This window comes from Bos taurus, chromosome 15 (assembly GCF_002263795.3).
Source record: "Bos taurus isolate L1 Dominette 01449 registration number 42190680 breed Hereford chromosome 15, ARS-UCD2.0, whole genome shotgun sequence".
Classification (NCBI taxonomy): domain Eukaryota; kingdom Metazoa; phylum Chordata; class Mammalia; order Artiodactyla; family Bovidae; genus Bos; species Bos taurus.
In genome coordinates, this window is record NC_037342.1 from 83,214,026 (window position 1) to 83,241,884 (window position 27,859).

The following is a 27,859-nucleotide window of genomic DNA, read 5'->3' on the forward strand; positions in this document are numbered from 1 at the left end:
AGATGCTCTAGAATTCTAGGACTCTGTGACTCAATGACTGTGATTCTGTGGTTCTAGTGCTGGGTAATTGCTAAGGGCTCATTGCCAAGGACTCCATGTGAGACTGATGGCAGACCATGATTTTGGCTGCAATGGTTACTCACCCATTTTTTTTCATAGAGTTTTGCCATTGAATCATGGAATCATCATCTGAGGTCAAAAGATCAACCCATGTCATCAGTGTACAACCAAACGAAACTGTACTGACTGCACTTCCCTATGGCCCTCACAGTTCTCTGCTGGAATTCCTGAAGGGAGAGCCGAAAGTCCTGGGGGTAAGTCCTCGCCCACTCATGGGTCTTCTTGGAAAGGAGACCATGTTATTTCTCCAAGTATGTTTGCAGAGATGCTTTTCAGAAAAGACATTGATCCCCTCAGTTTCCCCTCATCTGTCACCTAAAATACATCCTTCTTTCTTATACTCTTTTAAAAAGAGATAGCCTGTCTATTTATTCATTTATCTGTTACTATTTGCTGCCTTGGGCCTTAGTTTCAGGAGGCGGAATCTTTTTGTGGCGCATGGACTCTTAGTTGTGCCTCGTGGGTTCAGCAGTTGTGGCATGTGGGCTCAGTTGCTCCTTGGCATGTGGGACCTTAACTCCCTGACCAGGGGATGGACCTGCATCCCCTGCACTGCAAGGCAGATTCTTAACCACTGAACGGCCAGGGAAGTCCCTGCAGCCTTCTAAGTCATGAGCATGTACACATAATTGGATATTCAGTAGAAGAGCTAACATGTAGCCTACAAGACCACTTCCCTACATTTTACAAATTATTTCAATTCAGTTCAGTAGCCCAGTCGTGTCCGACTCTTTGCGACCCCATGGACTGCAGCACACCAGGCCTCCCTGTCCATCACCAACTCCTGGAGTCCACCCAAACCCATGTCCATTGAGTCAGTGATGCCATCCAACCATCTCATCCTCTGTTGTCCCCTTCTCCTCCCACCTTCAATCTTTCCCAGCGTCAGGGTCTTTTCAAATGAGTCAGCTCTTCGCATCAGGTGGCCAAAGTATTGGAGCTTCAGCTTCAGTACCAGTCCTTCCAATGAATATTCAGGACTGATTTCCTTTAGGATGGACTGGTTGGGTCTCCTTGCAGTCCAAGGGACTCTCAAGAGTCTTCTCCAACACCACAGTTCAGAAGCATCAATTCTTCGGCACTCAGCTTTCTTTATAGTCCAACTCTCACATCCATACATGACCACTGGAAAAACCATAGCCTTGACTAGATGGACCTTTGTTGACAAAGTATTTATTTATTTTTAATTGAAGGATAATTGCTTTGCAATATTGTGCCAGCCTCTGCCATACATCCTGCAATGCAGAAGACCTGAGTTTGATCCCTGGGTTGGGAAGGTCCGCCTGGAGAAGGGAGAGGCTCCCCGCTCCAGTGTTCTGGCCTGGAGAATCCCACGGAGTGTACAGTCTATGGGGTGGAAAGAGCCGGACGCGACTGCGCGGCTTTCACTTTCACTGCCGGACGTCAACACGGATCAGCCTTTCTCGCACGTGTCCCCTCCCTCCTGAAACCCCCTCCCACTCCTCTAGGTTGTCACAAAACGTCCCTGTGTTTTGATCAACAAGGGAATTAAAGTTCTGTTTAGAAACATGCAGGGTTTGCTCATTTCTCAGCAATGCTTCTGAGGGCTTATTTAACTCTGAGAAATAGAAAGCTCAACTGTCACGAATAAGACCACTAACTCTGAGGAAATCCCTGGCCTGTTTCAGGAGGAGCTAGCGATCATCTTTGAATCCCAGCAGGGGGGACGGAGGAAACCGGGGCCACTTTTCTAAATATCTTATTAAAGGAGTGAGCTTGGGCTGTGGGAGCACCTCTCTCGGAGCTAAAAGCCTTTGGAGGTGAAGTTAAACATCGCCTTTGTGTTGTTACAGGCACTGGGAGCTCTTTGAAAACCACCCTCAAAGCTCATAGTGAGCTGCAGCGTTGATACACACACAATCTGTCATAAATAGACTAGAGCAAAGCTGTGTGCACAGCCCCCATCCTTAGTACAAGAATCAGAACACTACCGGGACAGTTGTGACCCAGGGCCATAGACGTGTGGCCTGGGGGAACCCAGACGCCTGAGCGGACGCAGAGACGCTCTGCGCTGAGGAAAGCCGCGGACCCCCAGGAACCACCACGCTCCCCTCTCCCTGTGACCCCTAATGGGCTGAGGGGCCCACGGGGTCACTCTTGGCTCTGGACAGGCCTTCGCATCAAGAGGTGAGGCATAACCTCCCCCCAACTTCTCTGCTCCAGCTCAGGGAACTTCATACACTTTCAGAGCACTGGACTGAGGCTACAATTCTCAAAAAAGAAAGAAAAGAAAGTGAAAGTGAAGTCGCTCAGTCGTGTCTGACTGCGACCCCATGGACTGTAGCCCACCAGGCTCCTCCGTCCATGGGATTTTCCAGGCAAGAGTACTGGAGCGGTTACCATAATTCTCAAAGGCTATATTTAATGTGGAAAATGTGTGTGTGTGTGTTGGGGTGAGGATGGTAACAGGAGGCTGGTTCTACAGAAGGGGAAAGAATGTCAAGGTGAGTAGTTTGGGATCGGCGTCCCGAGAAGCTTGCCGTCTAGGGCAGGGCTCCGTGGCAGCCCATGGTCTGTGAGAAACGGGCCGCAGAGCAGGCGGTGAGCCCCGGGCGGGCGGGGGGCGAAGCTTCATCTGGGTTTCCAGCAGCCCCAGCTGCTCACGGCATCACCTGTCAGATCAGCAGCAGCTCTAGAGTCTCATCAGAGTGTGAAGGCGACTGTGAACCGCGCCTGTGGGGGATCGAGGTTCACGCCTCTTTCGAGAACCATCCCCAAACCATACTCCCCAGCGCCCCACACCCCACCCCCCGGCTGTGGAAGAACTGTCTTCCGCGAAACTGGTCCCTGGTGCCGAAAGCCGAGGACCGCAAATTTAGAGGGAGAGTCAGACACATGCTCAAACCCGTGAGATGCAAGACGGACTGATAACCCCAGAGACACTGTCAGCAGGGAAGGGTGAGCATGAAGGATTCGGACACGGACACAGGGGAGTGAGGGGAGGAAGGCCGCCGGGCCTCCTGAAAGCCTGAGTGGTGGGTAAACAGGAGGGGAAGGCACGCAGGCGGAGGGGGCGACATTCTAGTGGCGATGCCCACTCGCCTGGGAGGCTCCAGAGAGCCCGGGCACGCGTGGCCTCACCGGCCCATTCTTCTCTTCACAGGCTTCCCAGGTCCTGCTTGCCCTGATCATTGCCGGCATCGGAGCTATATTTGCATTGAATTACTTCAACTTCGCCCAAAGATTCCCCCTGGTTTTCTTGACAGGATATCCATTCTGGGGAGCATTTATTGTGAGTACTGTTAGGAGCTTTGGAGGAATTACCAAAAGACTGGTTTGAATTGACTCCAGTCCTGAGACAATGAATCCCACGCAGGTGGTCCCCAAGGAGACCAGATAGCCAATCCCCTCCCCAGGAAAAGAAGTGATTCCATCTGGGTCATGGCAGTACCACCATCCTCATGGTGATAACCACTCTTACGTGTACAGTGTTGAAAAGTTTTCCAGCCCTCGTGTGTATAGTAAGTCATTTGCTCCTTACTACCAATCTGGGAGATTAGATGGGCATATATCCTACTTTTCCCTTTGCAAATAAAAAAAATGGAATTTGGGAGTAGGTAGCAATTTAAACCTGCCTGGCTAACACTCACAATCACAGCCTCTCAAAGCTTAAGGAGAATTTTAACACATTATTATGGCTCAACTGCTTCATTATGCCCAGAGACAGTTTATGAATGTCATTCATCCAGCTAATGAAAGAATCGTAAACATAATTCCTAGTACAGACCTATATCTGTCCAATCCCCACAGCCTTGGTTCCTAATCTTATGCCATCATATTTAAGGCTAGACTCTGTAGAGCTTCCGCTATTAAAACCTAGAGTCCCAAAAGGGCATGAGTGTTGTCTGTTAGAGTTGTCGTTACATTCTCAGACCTCAGAGTCATGCTTGCTGCATAGCAGGCGTGAATGAATCGCTCTGTGAACACATGGGTGAACTAATGAAGAAATGAGACACTGTCTCTGTTAACGCCCTGCCTCTCTTGATGAGCACAAACACCCCGAACCTTTCCTGAGACACCAGCAGTGCTGCTAGCTTCCATTTCCCAAACGTCAATGGCGTGAGACAGCGTGACTTTCACAGCGCACACACAGAAAGCAGGCAGACCAGCTCCTCGCTTCCCCACGTCACGAGAGGACGTTCCCAGCGTGATACTGTGTAATTGGCACGCGTGAACGACAATGAGGGTCTGGCACATTACTTTTTAAAACTCCACTCTTCACTGAAGAGGTATTTACTGAGCACCCATCCTACATCTGCAGGAGGGTCCTAGGTGCCAGGGCCCTGGTGGACAAGGCCCTCTTTGGGAGAAGTGACGAGCTGCGCTTAGAAATAGACAGGGTTAGGCATCTGGTGGCTAGGCTATAAGCGAAAGTGCAAGCAGCTCCACAGGCACGTCACCACATCCTGCTGCGCCCTCGGAGGAGTTCCAGGCGTCAGGTGAACATTTAATGGGGACTCACCTGTGCTGGGAGGCCAGGGAGGCGCTCTGCACGTGGGTGTTCACCGCACAAAGTAGAGGGAAAGCTCGCTCCCGGCAACAGTGAAGCATGAGCTGAGGGCTTGATGTGGGCGAGAGCAACAGAAAGAAGACCAATGAGTCTATTGCAGTGGCATAAAAGGAGGCCAAAAATGTAGGCTGGAACCAGGTCATGCCGATCCTTATGGTCGTAAAAAGAATGTGGTGCTTTAATACGAGAGCAAGGTTAGTAAGATCGGAAGCCTTGTTATCTCTAAAATGTTATGTCCCCTGAGAGGGTAATGAGCCCAAGCATGATAAGAGCAGATCTGGGAGAACCAGCTGCGGGGAGGCTGCAGGATTCCAGAAATGGAGAGGTGGTACCTTGAACTCTCTGGGCGGCAGCAAAGATAAAGGCGGACGGCTTCGAGAATGACCTGGAAGTAGAGCTAGCCTGATCGGTGACCCAAGCTGGGAGGTGAAGCTGAAGGAGGCATCAGAGGTGACATTCTGATCCCTACATGTCTTCTCAAGGTCCTTGACTCCAAGGCCCAATATCCCCAAAGTGGAAAACCAATTCCCATGGCAGAGGTTCTCATTATTGGAACATTAAAAAAAAATATGGACCCCACCCTGGGGAACACCGGTCTCATTTCTTCTGTGTGGTTCTAAGCTCTCTGCGCTTCCCAGGAGCTCAGTGGTAAAGGATCCACCTGCAGTGCAGAAGTTGCTGTTGTTCAGTCGCCCAGTCGTGTCCGACTCTTTGCGACCCCATGGACTGAAGCATGCCAGGCCTCCCTGTCCCTCATGATCTCCTTCATATCCATTGCATCAGTGATGCCATCCAGCCATCTCATCCTCTGATGCCTTCTTCTCCAGGAGACGTGGGTTCAATCCCTGGGTTGGGAAGATCCCCTGGAGAAGGAAATGGCAACCCACCCAATATTCTGGCCTGGAGAATCCCATGAAGAGAGGAGCCTGGCGGGCTACCGTCCATGGAGTCACAAAGAGCGACTAAACAACAGCCAGGCTCTTTGTGTCTCATATAAATAAGTGGGTAAGATAAGACTAGATTCCAGGCCCCGCACTTACTCAGAGCACACAGAGCTCACCTTCACTATTCCAGGCCCAGAGCCCAGGACGTCTTTCTTTTGGAGCCCAGCAGGGTGGTACCTTTTGGACCTTACGTGGGCAAAGAGCCCTTGTTGAGTGACAAGCATGGCCAGCACAGGATTATTTTCTTACGTCAGGGCCCACCGTCCTTCCCTGATGGAAGAGGCCAGTTACGGAAGGGTCTGGGAGGGTCACAGACATGTCGGTTACGATATAGTCTCCGAAGGAGGTTATACCGTAGGGCAGTCAAGCGCTCCATCGCTGGTAACTTTTCTCTTTCCTTCCCCACAGTTCACTGTCACAGGGTACCTCACAGGAGCCCACAGCAATGACAAGTGTGTGGTAAGTCGCCTTGTGACTTCTGGGCAGTTTGAAACTGTACTTCTTTTAGAGCATCTTTGGGCAGAAAGCCTTGGGTAATAAAGGACCCTCCAGGGAAGTCTTTGCGCATCAAGTGTGCAGTCGAGGCCCCTGCTATTTGGCAGCAGCATGAGCCCTGCAGCCTCCCCCTGGGTGCCGCTGCCTTGGTCAAATCAACCAAAGGACCTGCTTATTAAAGACCACTTTACGCTCCTCTAACTCAACAGTGCTTAACTGGGAGTGATTTTGTGCCTCCTCCAGCCCCACCCCCAGGAATATTAGACAAAGCCTGAAGGCCCTTTTTTTTTTCCTGGCTGCCAAGCTCAGAGCGCAGGATTTTAGTTCCTGACCAGGCATGGAACCCACGGCCCCTGCAGTGGAAGCCACAGGCTTAACCACTGGACCGCCAGGGAAGCCCCACGCTGAGGACATTTTGATCATCACAGCCAGGGGTGGGAGGGTGAGGAGGGCTGTTGTCATCTAGTGGGTAGAGGCTGGAGATGTTTCTAAACATTTTAAAATACAAAAGACAGTAAAAGAAAAAAAAAAACTGTATCTGGCTCCAAATACTTATTGTGTCAAGGTGTATAAACCCTACTGTAAGCAAATTCAATCCCAGGGTCCCAGTTGTTACACCCTCACCCCAACAATGGGCTCCCCAAGTGGCGCAGTGGTAAAGAATCGCTTGCCAGTGCAGGGAATGTGGGTTAGAGCCCTGGGTCAGGAAGATCCCCTGGGGGAGGAAATGGCAACCCACTCCAGTGTTCTTGCCTGGAGAATCCCATGGACAGAGGAACCTCGAGGGCAGTCCATAGGGTCACAAGAGTCAGACATAACTGAGTGACTGCACACACACACACACACACACCCCAACAACGACAGAGTCTTCTCCTTGGGGTCTGCCCAAAGTCTGCAGGAAAGAGTCTGGCATTGATGCTGATTGTTCTAGGGCTGAATCCAGGCCACCACTCATCGCTGTGTCAAATCTGAAGGATTATTTTGAGGATTTAATAAGATACCACATATAAGACAAAATGATACTTAAATGTTTACATGCCTAACCAGTCTGATTTTTTTAAGGCCCTGGAGAAGTAGACCTTCTCTCAAAGCCATTTTACCTCTTTCTTTATGGTCCTCTGCCAATATCCGCTAGAGACAGCTACAAACCTCAGGGGCTTCTAGCGGGGACGAAGGCCTCCATCTCTCTCTACCTGTGGAGATAGATACGGACAATGCAGACGAAGCCTCAACTTTCATTCTTCTCTTGCACTGACTTCCTTTTGGACCTGAGGGATAGACCGAGGATAAGGCAGACCTGCCCACGACTCACTGAGCTGGAGGCAGACCGTTACGTCACGGGGACAGCAGTGCTAACCTGGGCGGTGTAAGACCTGGCTCCATCAGAGCTCTTCCTCCGAATTCACAATCACCTGACCCCAGAATCCTACTGACCTGTGACGTGGGGATAAAAGGGGGTTTGCCGACATCGTAAAACTGTCATGAGGATGAGAGGAGACTAAGCTGTGCACGCTCTTTGTAAACTGTAAAGCAGAATACACCTGAGGGGGTGTTGAGCTAGAGATGTTAGTCCATGAAATGTCCTCTGGGAGCCAGAACAGAGCCTTGAAGGAACCAAAAGACTTGGGACTGAGTGAGACGGCATATCCGCGTGACCCTGGGTATTTTCTGCCAAAATCCCCGTGGGCAGAGAAAGATCTGCGTTTGGGGCAAACATTAAAATCATAGGTGTACTTCCAAGTTACACCACAGAGAGTCACACGTCCTGCCGGATAGGACACGGTGTGTAAATGCATAAATGTATCACTGCACTTCCAACAGATGTAACAAAGTCGAGTATAGTAACCATCCGCGGAACTGAGATAGGAGACTTTTCTGTTTCTCTTTTAAAAGAGCACTATCCATGCTGGGATTAGGTAATGAATGACACCTCTCTTCCTTCAAAGGAACTCAAGAGTTATATAACAAAACGAAACAAAATTTAAAAAAAATAGGAAGTAAAGGGAATAGGAAATTGGTGGGGCTATCTGAACTGTTAATAGCTTGGAGGTTCGAAAAGTGAGAGCCAAAGGAAGGAAACCATTAAATCTCAGTTCAAATTCATTGCCATCTGTAAGATGTTACTGATTTGGTTGCTTACGGTTTGAATCCTCTAGGGGGTGAGGTAAGCCACATGAAGGCAAGACCTCATCTTTCGTGTTTACCTTTGTGAATCACGGGCTTAATGCGGCACCTGACACACAGCTGACCTACAAGAAATATCTATTAAAATAAGCAGATATGCCCTAAAGTTGGGTGACTCCACTCTCACTTGTAAAAGCAGAAATGGAAACTCCAAGAGATCTGTTGGTGTGTATAGGGTCCTAGTTTGCTGCTGCTGCTGCTGCTAAGTTGCGTCGGTCGTGTCCAACTCTGTGCGACCCCATAGACGGCAGCCCACCAGCTCCCCCGTCCCTGGGATTCTCCAGGCAAGAACACTGGAGTGGGTTGCCGTTTCCTTCTCCAATGCAGGAAAGTGAAAAGTGAAAGTGAAGTCGCTCAGTCGTGCCCGACTCTTAGCGACCCCATGGACTGCGGCCCACCAGGCTCCTCCATCCATGGGATTTTCCAGGCAAGAGTACTGGAGTGGGGTGCCATTGCCCTCGGACTGAAAAATCGGTTCTAATTACAAGGCCAAGATACTCTCTAGCACACAATTCTGCTTATAGATTATGAAAGATGACACATTAGGATAGAAAGGACGTTTTCTTTAGCATTAACCACAGAGCACCCCAGGGGCTTCCTAGATGGTGCAGTGGTGAAGAATCCGCCTGCCACTGTAAGAGACACAAGAGATGCAGGTTCGATCCCTGGGTCAGGGAGATGCCCTGGAATAGGAAATAGCAACTCATGCCGGTAACCTTGCCTGGAAAAATCCCATGGACAGAGGAGTCTGGTGGGCTACAGTCCATGGGGTTGCAAAGAGTCAGACCCAGCTGAATACGCACCCAACTACAGAGCACCCCTGCCTTCCCGGATTGCTTCCTTAGCTCCCTGGCTCATTCTAAAACCTGGCCTGGCCTATGACTTTGATGAATTCAGGATACTGATGGAGCAACTCCTCCCTGAGGGTTACGGGGAAAGATAAAAGCACAAGGAAATTCTTTCAAAGTGTTTATTTATTTTGTTGTTATTTTTTAAACTATTTTCCAGGGACAAGGTGTCACGGGCCTGAATGTTATCAGTTCTGTGGTCGCAGTGGCTGGAATCATTCTCACCATCATCAGCTACAGATACCAACACAAGTACTGCCACGGGCCTTCCCTTGAAGGAATATGCGTGATAGGTAGAGTCCTTTACAATGTAAGTGGTTTCGTTCTGGGCAGTGAGTCTGTATCATCTTGTGTGAACAATGTTCATGGTGCATCGACTCATTCATTTAGACGCCTGTGATCGAGGTTGCCTCAGCATTTGAGCTCACTGTTGAGAAGAGCCAGTGTGACTCAAGAGCCATAGAGTCTGGACTTGACTTCTGGTTTTGTCACTTATAAGCTTGTGACCTTAGCCTAGTATTTCATCTTCTCCGAACCTCCATTTTCCTCATTTGAAAAATGAAGACAATAAGATAGCCCACTGGTGTATTATGACGATCACATACACCAGAGCGTGACTCGGCGCGGTGTAAGGGCCAATAGGATTTAGCTCTTCCTATTAGTATTGACAGGAATTGGATTTGATTTTACCTTATTGGTCTTATTAAGGAATAGAATGATCTAAAAAGTTTGCTCAGTTCAGTTCAGTCATTCAGTCGTGTCCGACTCTTTTTGAACTCATGAATTGCAGCATGCCAGGCCTCCCTGTCCATCACCAACTCCTGGAGTTCACCCAAACTCATTTCCATTGAGACCGTGATGCCATCCAGCCATCTCATCCTCTGTCGCCCCCTTCTCCTCCTGCCCCCAATCCCTCCCAGCATCAGAGTCTTTTCTAATGAGTCAACTCTTCGCATGAGGTGGCCAAAGTACTGGAGTTTCAGCTTCAGCATCATTGCCTCCAAAGAAATCCCAGGGCTGATCTCCTTCAGAATGGACTGGTTGGATCTCCTTGCAGCCCAAGGGAGTCTCAAGAGTGTTCTCCAACACCACAGTTCAAAAGCATCAATTCTTTGGTGCTCAGCCTTCTTCACAGTCCAACTCTCACATCCATACATGACCACTGGAAAAACCATAGCCTTGACTAGACGGACCTTTGTTGGCAAAGTAATGTCTCTGCTTTTGAATATGCTATCTAGATTGGTCATAACTTTCCTTCCAAGGAATAAGTGTCTTTTAATTTTATGGCTGCAATCACCATCTGCAGTGATTTTGGAGCCCAGAAAAATAAAGTCTGACACTGTTTCCGCTGTTTCCCCATCTATTTTCCATGAAGTGATGGGACCGGATGCCATGATCTTCGTTTTCTGAACGTTGAGCTTTAAGCCAACTTTTGCGCTCTCGTCTTTCACTTTCATCAAGAGGTTTTTTAGTTCCTCTTCACTTTCTGCCATAAGGGTGGTATCATCTGCATATCTGAGGTTATTGATATTTCTCCCGGCAATCTTGATTCCAGCTTGTGCTTCTTCCAGCCCAGCATTTCTCATGATGTACTCTGCATATAAGTCAAATAAGCAGGGTGACAATATACAGCCTTGACGTATTCTTGTCCTATTTGGAACCAGTCTGTTGTTCATGTCCAGTTCTGTTACCTCCTGACCTGCATATAAGTTTCTCAAGAGGCAGGTGGTCTGGTATTCCCATCTCTTTCAGAATTTTCCACAGTTGATTGTGATCCACACAGTCAAAGGCTTTGGCATAGTCAATAAAGCAGAAATAGATGTTTTTCTGGAACTCTCTTGCTTTTTCCATGATCCAGCGGATGTTGGCAATTTGATCTCTGGTTCCTCTGCCTTTTCTAAAACCAGCTTGAACATGTGGAAGTTCACGGTTCACATATTGCTGAAGCCTGGCTTGGAGAATTTTGAGCATGACTTTACTAGCGTGTGAGATGAGTGCAATTGTGCAGTAGTTTGAGCATTCTTTGGCATTGCGTTTCTTTGGGATTGGAATGAAAACTGACCTTTTCCAGTCCTGTGGCCACTGCTGAGTTTTCCAAATTTGCTGGCATATTGAGTGCAGCACTTTCAGAGCATCATCTTTCAGGATTTAAAATAGCTCAACTGGAATCCCATCACCTCCACTAGCTTTGTTCATAATGATGGCCCACTTAACTTCAGATTCCAGGATGTCTGGCTCTAGGTGAGTGATCACATCATCATGATTATCTTGGTCATGAAGATCTTTTTTGTACAGTTCTTCTGTGTATTCTTGCCACCTCTTCTTAATATCTTCTGCTTCTGTTAGGTCCATACCATTTCTGTCCTTTATCGAGCCCATCTTTGCATGAAAAAGTTTGCTCAGTTAATGCTAAATATAGTTGGAGAAAGTGTCTAAGGCACTTAATAAAGTGTTTTTTTAAATAATTTTAGAGCACAAATCATTATATATAGAGTTTTACACATTACAAGAGATGAACCGTATCTTTACCAGAAAATATAGGGATTATTTTAAGTATTAATCTAATAAGTATTTAATGACATTATTTTTATGCATGTCAGCAATTGCTAAGCAAATTTCGGCTTTCATTCAATCCCAATCAGTCAAATATTGAAGGCTTTTGTCCTTAAATGCTAATGAGGTTTGACTTGGGTGGAGAGAAGTGAAGTGGGAACATGGGAAATTGTCTCCTCTGATAAAGAAGGAAAACAGCCATCAGTGACTGAATGTGAGGTCTTGTGTAATCCTCATGTTTACCCGTTAAAGTGAGCCTGGTACACTCTGATGCGTTCAGAAATAAATTACAGAATTAGACTCATAAAAGGTTACTAAGGAAAGTCAGAAAACAGTGTAAGAGACAAAATCCTAACTGGACCAAGAACGTGACGCTCCCCTATTAGCCTTATCCCTTTTCCCAGGAGGCCACCACCGTGCATTACATTAGCAAATACCAGGAAGAAATTGTCTTCTGAGGTTAAGTGCGCAGATGAACGGACTCTGCTCCTGCCCGGCACAGATGTGCACTGGAGGATTAGTAGCTCCTGCTTTCAGAATCTGCTCCTGCCCGGCACAGATGTGCGTTGGAGGATTAGTAGCTCCTGCATTCAGCGGACTCCGCTCCTGCCCGGCACGGATGTGCACTGGAGGATTAGTAGCTCCTGCGTTCAGCGGACTCTGCTCCTGCCCGGCACGGATGTGCACTGGAGGATTAGTAGCTCCTGCATTCAGCGGACTCCGCTCCTGCCCGGCACGGATGTGCGCTGGAGGATTAGTAGCTCCTGCATTCAGCGGACTCCGCTCCTGCCCGGCACGGATGTGCACTGGAGGATTAGTAGCTCCTGCTTTCAGAATCCAGGAGACTCTGTTCCCAGACCTCCTACGTATATCACTCCACAATTCCTTGCTGAGCACAACCCAAAGGTCAAAAACAAACTAAAAAGACCCAGGAACAGTGGGCTTTACACATCTCTTGGACTGACTTCTGCCCTGAACACCAATCCATCGTCTACACTGCAGCTAGTCGTCACTTAAAAACACACACCTGATCAGAATCACGCAGTGCCTTCCTGTCAAACACAGAATTTAGCCCCAATTTTATTAGGTTTATAAGACTCTAACACATCTATCTGGCCTAACCTTCTAGCATTATTCCAGGCCTTTATCCTCACTGCATGCTGCCCTCTCCACCTTCTAGAATTCTTTAAGTTTTCTAGACCACGTTTTCTTTCTTCAAATGTTCCCCAGCCCAGCACCTATCTTTTCCCACCCACCCGCTGAACTCCTCCTCATTCTCTTTAAGGGGGTCCTTCCTGATCACACCTCCGCCCACCCAGGGTAGGTCTCCCCTTATATTAATAGTAGCCCCCAGTGTTTTTTCATAGCACTTACCATAATTCAGTGAAGTAAATAATTGCCTAGTTATTTGTCACTGTCTGCCTCCCTTACAATGATGGAAGTTCCACAAAGGCCAAGGTCAGCCCATCTCGTTCACCAGCTGAAGCTGGTGCATTCACAGTGACAGTTAAAGTCAGTTGCGCCCAGCTCTTTGTGGCCCCATGGACTGTACAGTCCATGGAATTCTCCAGGCCAGAACCCTGGAGTGGGTAGCCTTTCCACTGCATACATTGTGGTTTTCTAAAAAAAAAAAAAAAAAAGCAAAAGGAGAATATTCAAACTTTTGGCTGTGTTGCAGGGAAATCAAAATTTAGACAGACTCTTGTCCAAGGTTAAGTGTAACATTGGACCCAACTGCAGTCAGCTCTTCTTGTTCCCAAAGGCTAAACTTTTTGGACATCATGCTATTCCCTGCCACTTCTCCGTGCTTTAAGGCAACTAAACGCCACCTTACAGCAGAGTGTGCAAAATGGCAATTATAGGCTACGCCAGACCCAAAGGCTGTTCCATTTGGTTCACAGAAGTGAACAAATACCTGGAAAGTCTCACATTAACAGTGTGTAGATACAGCTGCCTTAGGAAAGGAGAGAACACGAGGCATCAAGGTTCCCATGTTCCCACATGGAACTGTTGCCCGGGACTGAGTGATGGACACTGAGGGATATATCCCTTCTGGCCTTTCTCCGCCCTGTTTCACCTGTCTGAGACAGCTGTCAGGGGCCTCTACAGGCACTGGAGTTCACTGTCCCGGCCCATCAGAAAGACGTACATGGGATGAAAACAGTTCAGTCACTGCGGTTCTAGAGGCATCTGAAACGTGGGCTTTCCCGTGCTTGGTCACACCGTGTGCTGGTCCTTGGTTTATATCTTTGAAATGGTACAGCTTTCATTCCAAATACCGTAGACTTATCTTCATTATTTACAGGGAATTTTGTCGGTCTTACTGATCATCAGCATAGCAGAGCTCAGCATCGCTGTGACCATCGCCTCCTTCAGAAGCAACTGCTGGGCAAATTCAAACGAGGTGCGTTCAATGACGTTTGTGAGTATGGATTCCTACTGGGACACATCAAGGGGACCTCTAGCCTATTAAGTCAGCAGAGCTGTATTCTCAGGGGCTGAATTACAATTTCTAAGTTTAGGAAGATCAAGGAGGGACAAACTTAAAACTGATGGTTCACTCGACGCTCGGAGACAAACCATGTTGCTTTTTATTCCTCTGCTGTACACAGTCATCTCTGTTCAGACATAACTCCTTATCTCCCTGTCAAAATATATGGAAAACAAGACTAAATGGGGATTCATATTATTGTAACATGAGGTGCTTATACCTGGGCCATAAAGCTCTGAAACAACCCCCTCAACAGAGAGGAAGAAAACTATTCAAGTGATACCAATGTAATGTGTCCTCACTCAGTTGTGTCCAACTCTTCGTGACCCCATGGACTGTAGCCTACCAGGCTCCTCCGTCCATGGAATTTTCCAGGCAAGAGTACTGGAGTGGGGTGCCATTTCCTTCTCCAGGGGATCTTCCTGACCCAGGGATCGAACCTGGGTCTCCTGCATTGCAAGCAGATGCTTTACCCTCTAAGCCACCAGGGAGGCCCTCGTGATACCAATAGTATTTATAATAATCACTGTAGCTCCACATTTATCGAATGTTCACTATGTTAGTTATTGTTATAATCACCTAACACAACTTAATCTTAATTATTAAAGCATCTTTATTTTACATATGAAAGAAATTAATAATCTAATTGAGGATTCCTCATATGTGATGAGGCACTTTTGCTGTTTAAAAGATTCCCTGTCTTTGGCTTCAACAGTTTAATTAAAATGTGCTTTGGTGTGCATCCCTTTGGATTTATCCTGTTTGAAGTTCACTGAGCTTCTTAGATTTGTAGATGAATATTCTTCACCAGATTTGGTAAATTTTCAGTCATTATTTCTCTAAATATTATTTTTTCCTCTTTTTCTTTTTCTTCTGAGATCTCAGCGTGCGTGTGTTGGTCTGCTCGCTCATAGCTCACAGGTCCCGTAGGCTGTGTTCACTTCTCTTAACTATTTCTTCTTTCTGTTCCTCAGACCCAATGATTTCAATTGTTCTATCTTCAAGTTCATTTATTATTTCTTCTGCCTGCTCAGATCAACTTCTGAACCCCTCTGGTGTGCATTTTTATTAAATTTCTCAGCTCTAGAAATTATTTTGGTTCTGTTTTATAATTTATATCTTATTTATATCTTCATTTTGTTCATATATCATTTTGCTATGTTTGCACATGATTTTCTTCAGCTCTTCTAGGATCTTTGAGTTGTTTTAAAGTCTTTGTCTAGTATATCTGAATTATGGGGTTCCTCAGGTGCAATTTCTGCTCATTTATTTTGTTGGCTCAGTCAGTAAGGAGTCCATCCACCTGCAGTGCAGGATACCGGGGTTTGATCCCTGGGTTGGGAAGATTCCCTGCAGAAGGAACTGGCAACCCACTCCAGTATTCTTGCCTGGAGAATTCCACAGGCAGAGGAGCATGGCGGGCTACAGTCCACAGGGTTGCAAGAGTCGGACATGACTTAGTGAATAAACAACCACCACCCCTGAACAAACCGCATTTTTCTGTTTCTTTGTAGACCCTGAGATTTATTTTGTTGGAAACCGGACATCTGAATCTTATAATGCATGAACTCTCGAAATCAGACTCTCCCTTTTCCTTTGGGTTTTCTCAGGGAGAGGGCTTGTTTGTTTTTATTGCCATAGAGCATCTCTGCGGAAAAGGCAATGGCACCCTACTCCAGTACCGTTGCCTGGAAAATTCCATGGATGGAGGAGCCTGGTAGGCTGCAGTCCATGGGGTTGCTAAGAGTAGGACATGACTGAGCGACTTCCCTTTTTTCACTTTCATGCATTGGAGAAGGCAATGGCAACCCAGTCCAGTATTCTTGCCTGGAGAATCCCAGGGACAGAGGAGTCTGTTGGGCTGCCGTCTATGGGGTTGCACAGAGTCGGACACGACTGATGTGACTTAGCAGCAGCAGCTGAGCATCTCAGTGCCAGAGAACAGCCTGAGATGAAAGCTTAAGAGCTTCTCAGGACTTTTCTCAGCATGCATCTTTTCAGGTCTGTATGGTGGGCTTCTACATTTTCACATATACATAATTGTTTCTGAACATCAAATCAAAACAAAAATAGTTGAAGATAGGGGTAGCTTCCCTCAAAGCTGCCTCAGCCAATATGGATTGAAACAATGGCATCCAGCCTCTGCACTTGCACCTCAGTGATGAGAAGCACTGACCTACAATTAAAACAGGAAACCTGATATTTGGGAGACAAGGTCCTTACTGCCCATCCCACTCCAGCAGGTCACACTAGGGACATGCGTTGTCGTCTCCCAGCTTCCTGCCAGGGGCTGGGAGTGAGAGATGAGTGCTCACTGCTGTTCTGAAGGCTGAAACTGGCTGACATAACTTGCCAGTTTAGCAGCCAAGAGGTTCTTTGGAAGCTTCAAGTGTTCAAACAGACTCCAGAATTTCAAAATAGTTACTTCAGTTTCTGCCAGTATGATTATTGCGCAGATGAATAGGCAGGTTCCAGGAGTTTCCTATTCTGCCTTCTTCCCTGTGACTTCTCAAGAGTGATTCTTAAAACCAAGCAGTGTACATCTCCTTTGTTCTTTTTCAAAACACTTTTTGGCTGTTCTAGGTGTTCAAGATTTCCAGATTTGATTTAGAAACTATCAGTTCCTACAAAAATCTTCCTTGGATTTTGATTGGAGCTCTATTGAACTTATAGATGATCTGGAGAAAACTGCTTACTCATAATATTTAGCCTTCTTATAAATGTCTGTGATATGTTTACATTTTCTTATATTTCCTTTCATTTCTCTGAGCAATAGTTTGTAGTTTTCAGTGTATAAATCTTATGCATATTTTGTTAAATTCACCCCTGAGTATTTCATGTTTTTTCTTGCTATTGTACATGGCATTTAAAATTTTTACTTGCCAGATGTCCATTCCTAGAAAGAGAAATGCAGTTATTTTTATATATTGGTATGCTATGACTTTATAAAACTTACTAACTCTAGTAGCTTTATTATTGATTTCCTAGAATTTTCTAGATAGACATCTATTTTCCCAGTAAAGACACTTTTATTTACAAATTTTATTCCTTATTTTTCTTGATTTACTGAACTGTGTAGAGCCTCCTGGACATTTTTTCGTATTTTGAATGCTGAGCATACACAACCATTCTTTGTTCCCAATCTTAGGGTAAAAAAATGTTACAGTTTACCCTTAAATATGATGTTACCCTATAGGGTTTTCATGGACTAAATTTACCCTAGTTTGCAGAGAATCTTTTATTATAAATGAGTATAAATGTAAAGTTTAAACTCATATGTAACACTTTTATTATCTGAGCCCAAATGCCTGATTCATCGCTCTTTTCCTGATACGAGTACAGAAGGTTATAAAGCTCTGCAGAACACTCTAGGAGCAAACTGCTCACACTGAATAACTATCCAATTTAATTCTACGAACAGAGCTTTGTAATTGCTCTGCAATATGCAAGCTACAATAGAAGATTTAAAGCTATGATGCAATATGCACCCTGATCTCAAGAGGAAAAGGAAGTGGACTCTGAATGTTTCCTGTGCCCACCACAGTGCCCACCATGGTGCCTAAAAGCATGACTTCTTATAGTCTTTGGTCGTACCCACTCTGAAGTAAGGCATAAGTGAAGTAGCTCTTACGAGGAAGCATAGGTATAGGAAAGCACAGGACCTATAATTCTACTTCAGCGTATGAATCCAAGTTCACAAGTTAACAGCTCTTGACACTAGTTGGATCACTTAAAATCTCTCTCTGAGTCTAGCTCTTTAAGTCATAAAACAAGGATGACAACCTCATACAGATGTCATAACAACTAGCTGACATGACTTTGGAGCCTTGCTTAGCACCTGGTAATCTCAGTTATTATTAGGGACGCTGCTGCTGCTGCTAAGTCGCGTCAGTCTTGTCTGACTCTGTGCGACACTATAGACGGCAGCCCACCAGGCTTCGCTGTCCCGGGGATTCTCCAGGCAAGAACACTGGAGTGGGTTGCCATTTCCTTCTCCAATGCAGGAAAGTGAAAAGTGAAAGTGAAGTCGCTCAGTCGTGTCTGACTCTTCGTGACCCCAAGGACTGGAGCCTACCAGGCTCCTCTGTCCATGGGATTTTCCAGGCAAGAGTACTGGAGTGGGTCGCCATTGCCTTCTCCACATTAGGGATGAGTAAACTTATTAAAATCATCGCACTTAAATAAAGCTAGATAAACTATAATTCATGGCTCCAAACTGCTCTTTTAACAAATGAATGAATTATAATTCAAACGAAATGGAAGTTTGGGAATAAGTAAAAATTCAGACATCTCCCTTAAAGTACCATTTGTCTTCACATAAATGCCCTCCAACAAGGATGACATGTAGGTGTGGAAACAAATTGGAAGAGTGGGGAACGATAATGTGAGAATGTGGACAGCCACAGCTTTAGCCTGTCATCCAGCCACTGGGTGACCACAGCGAGATCATTTAATCACCTAGAGGTCCAATTGCTTCATCAGATAGAAGCAGTAGTCTCTTCTGACTCTATAGATGACCTCAGACAAGGACACAGGCTGACAAAACCCAGAAGACTGGTCTGTAATGACAACTCCTCTCAAATACAAATAAGTTGTAAGGAATGGGAAGCACTGGCTACATCTTACTTGTTTGTAATGAAACTGAAAGGGTTAGTCACTCAGTCGTGTCTGACTCTTTGCGATCATGTGCACTGTAGCCCACCAGGCTCCCCCATCCCTGGAATTCTCCAGGCAAGAACAGGAGTGGGTTACCATTCCCTTCTCCAGGGGATCTTCCCAACCCAGGTATCAAACCTGAGTCCCCTTCATTGCAGGCAGATTCTTTACCATCTGAGTCCCGGGGAAGCCTATAAGGAAAAGTCCAAATTTCCTAGCCTAGTGTCTTAATCCATTTAGGCTTCTATTAAAAACAACAACAACGACAGACTGGGTGACTTAAACAGCAGAGTTTTATTTCTTGGAGCTCTGCAGGCTGCTGAGTCCAAGATCAAGGTTCCAGGAGGTTGAGCCCACGTCCTGGTTTATATCTCGCTGTGTCTTTATATGGCAGAAGGAGCCAGGGAGGCCTCTGAAGTCTCTTTTATAAGATCGCTAACCCCATTCATGATGGCATGGTTCTCATGACATAATTTATCACCCGAAGGCCACACCTCCAAATGTAATCACGTTGTTGATTAATTTTCAATATACGAAAATTAATTAATTTCCACCCTTCAATTGAGTCGCTCGGCCGTGTCTGACTCTTTGTGACCCCGTGGACCGCAGCACTCCAGGCTTCCCCGTCCATCACCAACTCCCGGAGCTTGCTCAAGCTCATTGTCAGTGAGCATCATCCTCTGTCGTCCCCTCTCCTCCTGCCTTCAGTCTTCCCCAGCATCAGGGTCTTTTCAAATGGGTCAGCTCTTCACATCAGGTGGCCAAAGTATTGGAGTTTCAGCTTCAACATCAGTCCTTCCAATGAACACCCAGGACTGATTTCCTTTAGGATGGACTGGTTGGATCTCCTTACAGTCCAAGGACTCTCAAGAGTCTTCTCCAACACTACAGTTCAAAAGCATCAATTCTTTGGTGCTCAGGTTTCTTGATAGTCCAACTATCCATACATGACTACTGGAAAAGCTGTAGCTTTGATTAGACGGACCTCTGTTGGCAAAGTACTACTGTGTCTGCTTTTTAATATGATGTCTAGGTTGGTCATAACTTTTCTTCCAAAGAGCAAGCGTCTTTTAATTTCATCGCTGCAGTTACCATCTGCAGTGATTTTGGAGCCCAAGAAAATAAAGTCTCACTGTTTCCACTGTTTCCCCATCTATTTGTCAGTAATTTCCATCCTTGCTCCCTCCCAAATTCATGTCCTTTTCATATGAAAAATACATCCTTTCTATCCTAGTGGCCCCCAAAAGTTCCTTATTGTTACAGCATCAACTTCAAAGTCTAAGTCCGAAGTCTCAGCTAAAACATCATCTTAATTAAATATGGGTGAGAGTTAAGATATGGCTTAACCGGAGGCAAATTCCCTCCAGCTGCAAACCTGTGAAACCAAACGTGTTATGAAACCAAACTTCCAAACTACAGCAAAGGAATGGGCATGGGATACACGTTCCCACTCCCTAAGGGAGAAACGGGAAAGAAGGACAACTAGGTCTCAAGTAAACCTCAGACCTGACAGCACAAACCATTTAAGGCTTAAGGTGAAAGAATGGTCCTCTTGGGCCTGATGCTCCGTCTTCCAAGCACACTGGGAGGACCTCAGCCCCACTGAGCAGGAAGGCCCCGCGGCCACTCCCCGCCGGGGCACTGTGGCTGCCGGCCTGGGGTCCTGCGCCTGCGGCTCTGTGTTTTGAAACCGAGGGTGCGGTGGCCATGTCCCCGCGGGTCTGCTGGGCACAGTGCCTGCAGCAGCCCTCGGCCTCGACCCCACCTCACAGCACGGGGTGAGGGCATCTTGACTGCCTGAGCCTGGGAGTTGGTCCCATCCTTTGAAACCATTCTTCAGGGGCCCTTGCACTCAGGGTCTGTAGTGGGAGTGCAGCCCTGGTGATCTCAGACGCCTCTGGGGATCATTCTTCCATTGTCTTGGAGAATCGCTTCTGGCTGCTGGTGAGATCGCGGATCCGCAATACTTTCCTTATCAAAGCAGTCACTTGGCCCACTCTCCTGTTTTTGGTGGCTGGCTGGGTCTTTGTTGCAGCTCATGGGCTTCTTCAGCTGCGGGGTGTGGGCTCTCTAGATGTGGCATGTGGGCTTCAGAGCACACAGGCCCAGCTGCTCTGTGGCACACGGGACCTTAGTTCCCTGACCGGGGATCAAACCTGTGTCCTCGGCATTGGAAGGTGGGCTCCTAACCACTGGACCACAGGGGAAGTCCCCACGTGATCTACTCTTAAATGTTCTCATTTTTTTTGTAATACAAATGGACTGAGAATTTTCCACACCATAGAGTCCCACTTCCTTTTGGCTTAATAATTCCATCCTTACATCATTTTTATCTTCTCACATTATAGTATAAGCTGTCTGTAGAAGTCAAGCCTCACCTTCAACACTTCACCTAGACATAGCTTCAGTTAAACTTCATTGCTTACAAGTTCTATCTTCCACAGAATACTAGAACATAAACACAGTTCAGCCATGTTCCTAGCCACTTTATACCAAGATCACCGCCTTCTGGTTTCCAATGACATTTTCCTCATTCCTGTCTGAGACCTCATCAGTGACCTTTATCATCCATATTTCCACCAGCACTTCATTCAAGATTACTAAGGTGTTCTCTAAGACAGAAGTTTTCTCCGCAGCTCTCCTTTTTTCTTCCTGGGCTCTCACGGAAATTGTCCCTAACAGTTCATTCACAATAATATAAGCCTTTTCTAGCATGCCCCTCAAAGCTTTTCCCGCTTCTACTCATTACCCAGTCCCAAATCTGCTTCTGCATCTTTGGGTATTGGTTACAGCAGCAATCCCACTTCTTGGTAACAGATTTTGTCCTGACCTAGCTGGGATGCTGTGGTAAAGCTGTGTGTGAACTCACGTGTGCTCCACACTCGTTCCATGTCTGACTCTGTGATTCTAGGGACTGCAGCCCACCAGGCTCCTCTGTCCATGGAACTTTCCAGGCAAGAATTCTGGGCCAAGTTGCCATTTCCTCCTCCAGGGGATCTTCCCATCCCAGGGATCAAACCTGCGTCTTGTGTGGCTCCTGCTTTGGCAGGTGCATTCTTTACCACTGAGCACTTGTGAATCCCCGTACTAAATACTGGGTAGTTTAAAGGATAAAAATGCATTTCCATGGTTCTGGGAGCTGGGAAGGCCAAGATCAGGGTGCTAGCTGGTTCCGGGTCTAGTGAGGACCCGCTTCTTGGTCCACGGACGGCAGGCTTCTCATGGAAGAAAGGACAAATCACAGGGCTCTTTCACCAGGCACAGATCTCACTGACGAGGGCTTCACAGTCATGGCCCAATCACCTGCCAGATTCTAACTCTCAACCCCACACACGGTCAATGAGGTTTCAACGCGCAGCTCTGAAAGGACACGTTCAGCTCCCGGGACCTACACATCTGACAGTATCTAACTGCTGGTCACCGGCCATCACACTTGCTACACCCCAGCCTTATGTTCTTGTATCCACTCTTTCCGCTCCCTGGACTTTGGTTCCTTTCTTCCTTCATCTTACTTTATACCCAAGGAATCTCTGTTCATCCATCAGGACACAGACCAATGTCTCTTCTTCAGTGAACCCTTTGCCAGCTCTCAGAATTAGCTCATCTTGTACATTCTCGTGAAGCACATAGTACCTAGTTCTGTAATAGCATTTGATAGACTGTGTTGTTATCCATTTATATCTTGACCTATCTATAATTCTGAGCACAATTATAGGGAAAAACCCACATTTGACTATGATCTTGAGCGTCCAGTTCATCTAGTAGATCAGATCAGATCAGTCACATCCGACTCTTTGAGACCCCATGATTCGCAGCATGCCAGGCCTCCATGTCCATCACCAACTCCCGGAGTTCACTGAGACTCACGTCCATCAAGTCAGTGATGCCATCCAGCCATCTCATCCTCTGTCGTCCCCTTCTCCTCCTGCCCCCAATCCCTCCCAGCATCAGAGTCTTTTCCAATGAGTCAACTCTTCGCATGAGGTGGCCAAAGTACTGGAGTTTCAGCTTTAGCATCATTCCTTCCAAAGAAATCCCAGGGCTGATCTCCTTCAGAATGGACTGGTTGGATCTCCTTGCAGTCCAAGGGACTCTCAAGAGTCTTCTCCAACACCACAGTTCAAAAGCATCAATTCTTCGGCGCTCAGCCTTCTTCACAGTCCAACTCTCACATCCATACATGACCACAGGAAAAACCATAGCCTTGACTAGATGAACCTTTGTTGGCAAAGTAATGTCTCTGCTTTTGAACATGCTATCTAGGTTGGTCATAACTTTCCTTCCAAGGAGTAAGCATCTTTTAATTTCATGGCTGCAGTCACCATCTGCAGTGATTTTGGAGCCCAGAAAAATAAAGTCTGACACTGTTTCCACTGTTTGCCCATCTATTTCCCATGAAGTGATGGGACCAGATGCCATGATCTTCGTTTTCTGAATGTTCAGCTTTAAGCCAACTTTTTCACTGTCCTCTTTCACTTTCATCAAGAGGCTTTTGAGTTCCTCTTCACTTTCTGCCATAAGGGTGGTGTCATCTGCATATCTGAGGTTATTGATATTTCTCCTGGCAATCTTGATTCCAGTTTGTGTTTCTTCCAGTCCAGCATTTCTCATGATGTACTCTGCATATAAGTTAAATAAACAGGGTGACAATATACAGCCCTGAAGAACTCCTTTTCTTATTTGGAACCAGTCTGTTGTTCCATGTCCAGTTCTAACTGTTGCTTCCTGACCTGCATACAGATTTCTCAAGAGGCAGATCAGGTGGTCTGCGATTCCCATCTCTTTCAGAATTTTCCACAGTTTATTGTGATCCACACAGTCAAAGGCTTTGGCATAGTCAATAAAGCAGAAATAGATGTTTTTCTGGAACCCTCTTGCTTTTTCTATGATCCAGCAGATGTTGGCAATTTGATCTCTGGTTCCTCTGCCTTTTCTAAAACCAGCTTGAACATCTGGAAGTTCACGGTTCACATATTGCTGAAGCCTGGCTTGGAGAATTTTGAGCATGACTTTACTAGCGTGTGAGATGAGTGCAATTGTGCGGTAGTTTGAGCATTCTTTGGCATTGCCTTTCTTTAGGATTGGAATGAAAACTGACTTTTCCAGTCCTGTGGCCACTGCTGAGTTTTCCAAATTTGCTGGCATATTGAGTGTAGCACTTTCACAGCATCATCTTTCAGGATTTGGAATAGCTCAACTGGAATTCCATCACCTCCACTAGATTTGTTCATAGTGATGCTTTCTAGGGCCCACTTGACTTCACATTGCAGGATGTCTGGCTCTAGGTCAGTGATCACACCATCGTGATTATCTGGGTCGTGAAGATCTTTTTTGTACAGTTCTTCTGTGTATTCTTGCCATCTCTTCTTAATATCTTCTGCTTCTGTTAGGTCCATATCATTTCTGTCCTTTATCGAGCCCATCTTTGCATGAAATGTTCCTTTGGTATCTCTGATTTTCTTGAAGAGATCCCTAGTCTTTCCCATTCTGTTGTTTTCCTCTATTTCTTTGCACTGATCGCTGAAGAAGGCTTTCTTATCTCTTCTTGCTATTTTTTGGAACTCTGCATTCAGATGTTTATATCTTTCCTTTTCTCCTTTGCTTTTCACTTCTCTTCTTTTCACAGCTATTTGTAAGGCCTCCCCAGACAGCCATTTTGCTTTTTTGCATTTCTTTTCTATGGGAATGGTCTTGATCCCTGTCTCCTGTACAATGTCACGAACCTCATTCCATAGTTCATCAGGCACTCTATCTATCAGATCTAGGCCCTTAAATCTATTTCTCACTTCCACTGTATAATCATAAAGAATTTGATTTAGGTCATACATGAATGGTCTAGTGGTTTTCCCTACTTTCTTCAATTTAAGTCTGAATTTGGCAATAATCATTATAAACCTGAATATATGAATATTGAGTAGATAACTTAAAATATCTTAGAAAGTGAAAGTGTTAGTCCCTCAGTCAGGTCCCACTTCTTTGCAGCCCCATGGACTATAGCCCACCAGGCTCCTCTGCCCATGGGATTCTCCAGGCAAGAATACTGGAGTGGGTAGCCATTCCCATCTCCAGGGGATCTTCCTGACCCAGGGATCGAACCCTGGTCTCCTGCACCACAGGCAGATTCTTTACCATCTGAGCCAAATCCTAAGTATGGGAAGACTAATCCCAGACAATCTCAATAAACTCCCCTCTTCAATAGATGAGACAATAGAGGCTGAAGACTTGTCCATAAAACAAACAACAACAAAAAAAACTAGTGAGTTGGGACTGCCCTGGTGGTCCAGTGTTTAAGCTTCACTTCAGGAGGCATGAGTTCTATCCGTGGTCGGGAGCTAAGACCACATATATGCCGTGTGGCATGGCCAAAAAACAAATTTACAAAAAGTAAATATAAATAAGCAAAACTAATGAGTTGATGGTAAAGAGCAGTCTTGGGTTTGTTTTCTGATTCCTCCTGTAGATTTTGCTTCCTGTATACTATCTTAAGGGAGAGAGGAAAAATAATTTGGGACTACAAGAAGAAAATAATGTCAAAGATGATTCTGTTCTATTGTTTCCCTCACCCTTTGGTTTTATAGATTGTGTTTTTCTTGCCTTCGGATGTTACTCAAGAGAGTGAACTATCTGTTCCTGACGAAAATGCCGTCATACAATTTGAGCTACAAGAAGAGTCTACTAGTGCTGATTCAACGACAAACATAAAACCTGTTTTCTTTGGAGGCTATTCATTCTTCAAGTTAAGAGTCACAAAAAATCAGTTTACCTTCCAACATGCAGGCAGGAGAGGCAGTAATAGTTTCAACACATCTTCTCTGTTTATGGAAGATGAACGACAGAAATATGTCCCTCAAACTTTAAGCCTTTATGGAGAAGAAGTGGAGGTGAAACATTCGCCTCCCATTCTAGAGCAAAAGTCCTCAGAAATCATGATGAATACTGAACCACTTAAAGACGAAGACCTACAAGCTGCTATCACACAATCCCCAGAAGAGAAACCTCCACTGTTGCAGGACCAAGCCTCAAAACTCCAACTTTTTCCATCTTATTCTGTAAAAAGTGTCCACGATTTACCACCCCAAGACTTGCCATACCAAGCTCCGAGAGCCAAAACTTCGCCAGAACAAGACTTGCTATCTGAAGCGTCAACATCTCATGTCACAGAGTCTCATGGAATTACATCCCAAGACAAGGAATCCCAGGGCATACCACTGCAAAATACACAATCCCACGACATGCTATCTGACTACCTACCATCCCCAGACATGCCTGCCCAAGACCTTGCTTTCCAAAGACAAGCCCTGCCGTTACAAGCCATACCATTTGGAGCCACGTCGTTACTTTCTGTGCAGTCCTCTAATATGCAACACTTAGATCGACGGTCTCTGGATTTTCAACTACACAACATCCAATCTCAAGAACAGAGAGCTGTGCATTTATTGTATCAAGACATTAAATCGGAAGTCATGTTAATGACCGAAGAATGGAAACCTGAGGAGGAACTTCAGAGCAGGAGACCATCAAAGCAGCATTCCCAACTGCAGCAAAGCAAAGGCTGTCCGTGTGCAAAACAGAAAGCCCTTGACGTGTACATTCAAGACCAACCACACCCAAGGAGGAAATCCCTAGACAAGCACATCAAAAGCTGGCTCTCTCCAAAAAAGCAATTCATAGATAAGGAAATCCAAGTTAGTCAAACCATACTGCAACTCCCAGACCAGCAAGCTGAGAACCTGCGAATCCAAGAGGAGAAACCCCCGAGGCAGCTCTACCAGGATATGCAAATCCAGGAGTACCATGACTGGCAGTCTCCAGACAGGAGAGTCCAAACCTGGCAATCTTTAGGACAACAATCCCAAGAATGGAGAACTCAGGACTGGAAAAGCAAAGAATGGGAGAAACGAGAACGGCAACTTGAAATGCAGCATTCCCAAAATTGGGACTTCCAGGCCTGGCAAACCCAAGATCTACAAGTGAAAGAATCCCGGAAGCAGAGGTCTCTATTCCAGGAAACCCAGACTCTGCACGCCACTATTCCAGCTGACCTAGATGAACAGTCCCAAGATGTTCTACAAGACAGTCAGCACCAAAATAAAGACCAACAAGACCTTCAATCTGCAGGAATCCAAAAAGAAGTTATGGAAACAGATGCTGTGCAAACAAGGGACATCAAATCAGAGGATATGAGTTGTGGAAAAAGCCAGACTCCAAGTGACTTGCAATCAGAAGACGCGAAGTCAGATTTTAACTGTTTCTCCTACCAAAGCTCAGTACAAGAACTTCAATCCACAGGAAGTCAAAAACAAGATATGGAAACAGATGCTGTGCAAACAAGGGACATCAAGTCAGAGGACACGAGTTGCGGAAAAAGTCAAAGCCCAACTGACCTGCAATTAGAAGACATAAAACCAGATTCTAACTGTTCTTCCTACCAAAGCTCAGTACAAGACACATATCACGCCTATATGTCCAATAAAAATTCAGAGCAAGATGTGAAACAAGACACATCAACTTGCTCCGCTGTATGCAAAGAAGGCCAGTCTTTAGCTTCCACCTCCTGTGGCTCAAAAGAAAGAGAGCAATCTGAAGACTTGGGCTAATGTGCAGACTCTCCCACACACTGCACCACTCCTGATTTTGGAACCGAATTAGGGAAAAGCAATCTCCAACGTCTGTGTGCAGGTGTGGTTACTACCTTATTTACTCACCAGAAAACAAAGGGCAAGCAAAACACTCAAAGGACATGTCCTTAATTATAATAAAATGACAACAAATATTAATACTATATCAGAACTTTCTGGGGGTGAAGAAATAATTCACATTTAAACTCTGTTATCAAGGTTAGTGTCTCAGTTTATGATCACTAATTCTTTTTACAGCTTAATATTTAATGGAGTTACTCTTCTATGGTGCTAACATGTTTTGCCTTCACCTTTGTGTATTACAGGAGCTCAGTAAGTCAACCAGGAAGAAGTCTACGCAGCTCCCTAAGGGCTCAAGGACCGAAAGAGTTGGCAAGGAATAAAAATCAATCCCACCA

General features: G+C 45.9%; 1 protein-coding gene and 1 long non-coding RNA gene across 2 annotated transcripts in view; one reads left to right on the forward strand and one right to left on the reverse strand.

Moving 5' to 3' along the window:
- Positions 1-13,987, reverse strand: part of LOC112441666 (uncharacterized) — a 21,544-nt gene extending 7,557 nt beyond the window's left edge. The window contains exons 1-4 of the long non-coding RNA XR_009490739.1: positions 13,825-13,987; positions 13,050-13,295; positions 7,191-7,283; positions 4,604-4,702 (exon numbers count right to left, since the gene is read on the reverse strand). This is a non-coding gene — a long non-coding RNA (uncharacterized lncRNA). The remainder of the gene's footprint in view (positions 1-4,603; positions 4,703-7,190; positions 7,284-13,049; positions 13,296-13,824) is intronic.
- MS4A14 (membrane spanning 4-domains A14) lies at positions 84-27,859 on the forward strand. Its single transcript, NM_001076541.1, is given in 7 exon segments — positions 84-314; positions 3,245-3,373; positions 6,004-6,054; positions 9,283-9,432; positions 13,981-14,079; positions 25,401-27,659; positions 27,767-27,859. Coding segments are annotated over 6 exon segments (2,586 nt in total). The 5' UTR covers positions 84-176; the 3' UTR covers positions 27,420-27,659; positions 27,767-27,859.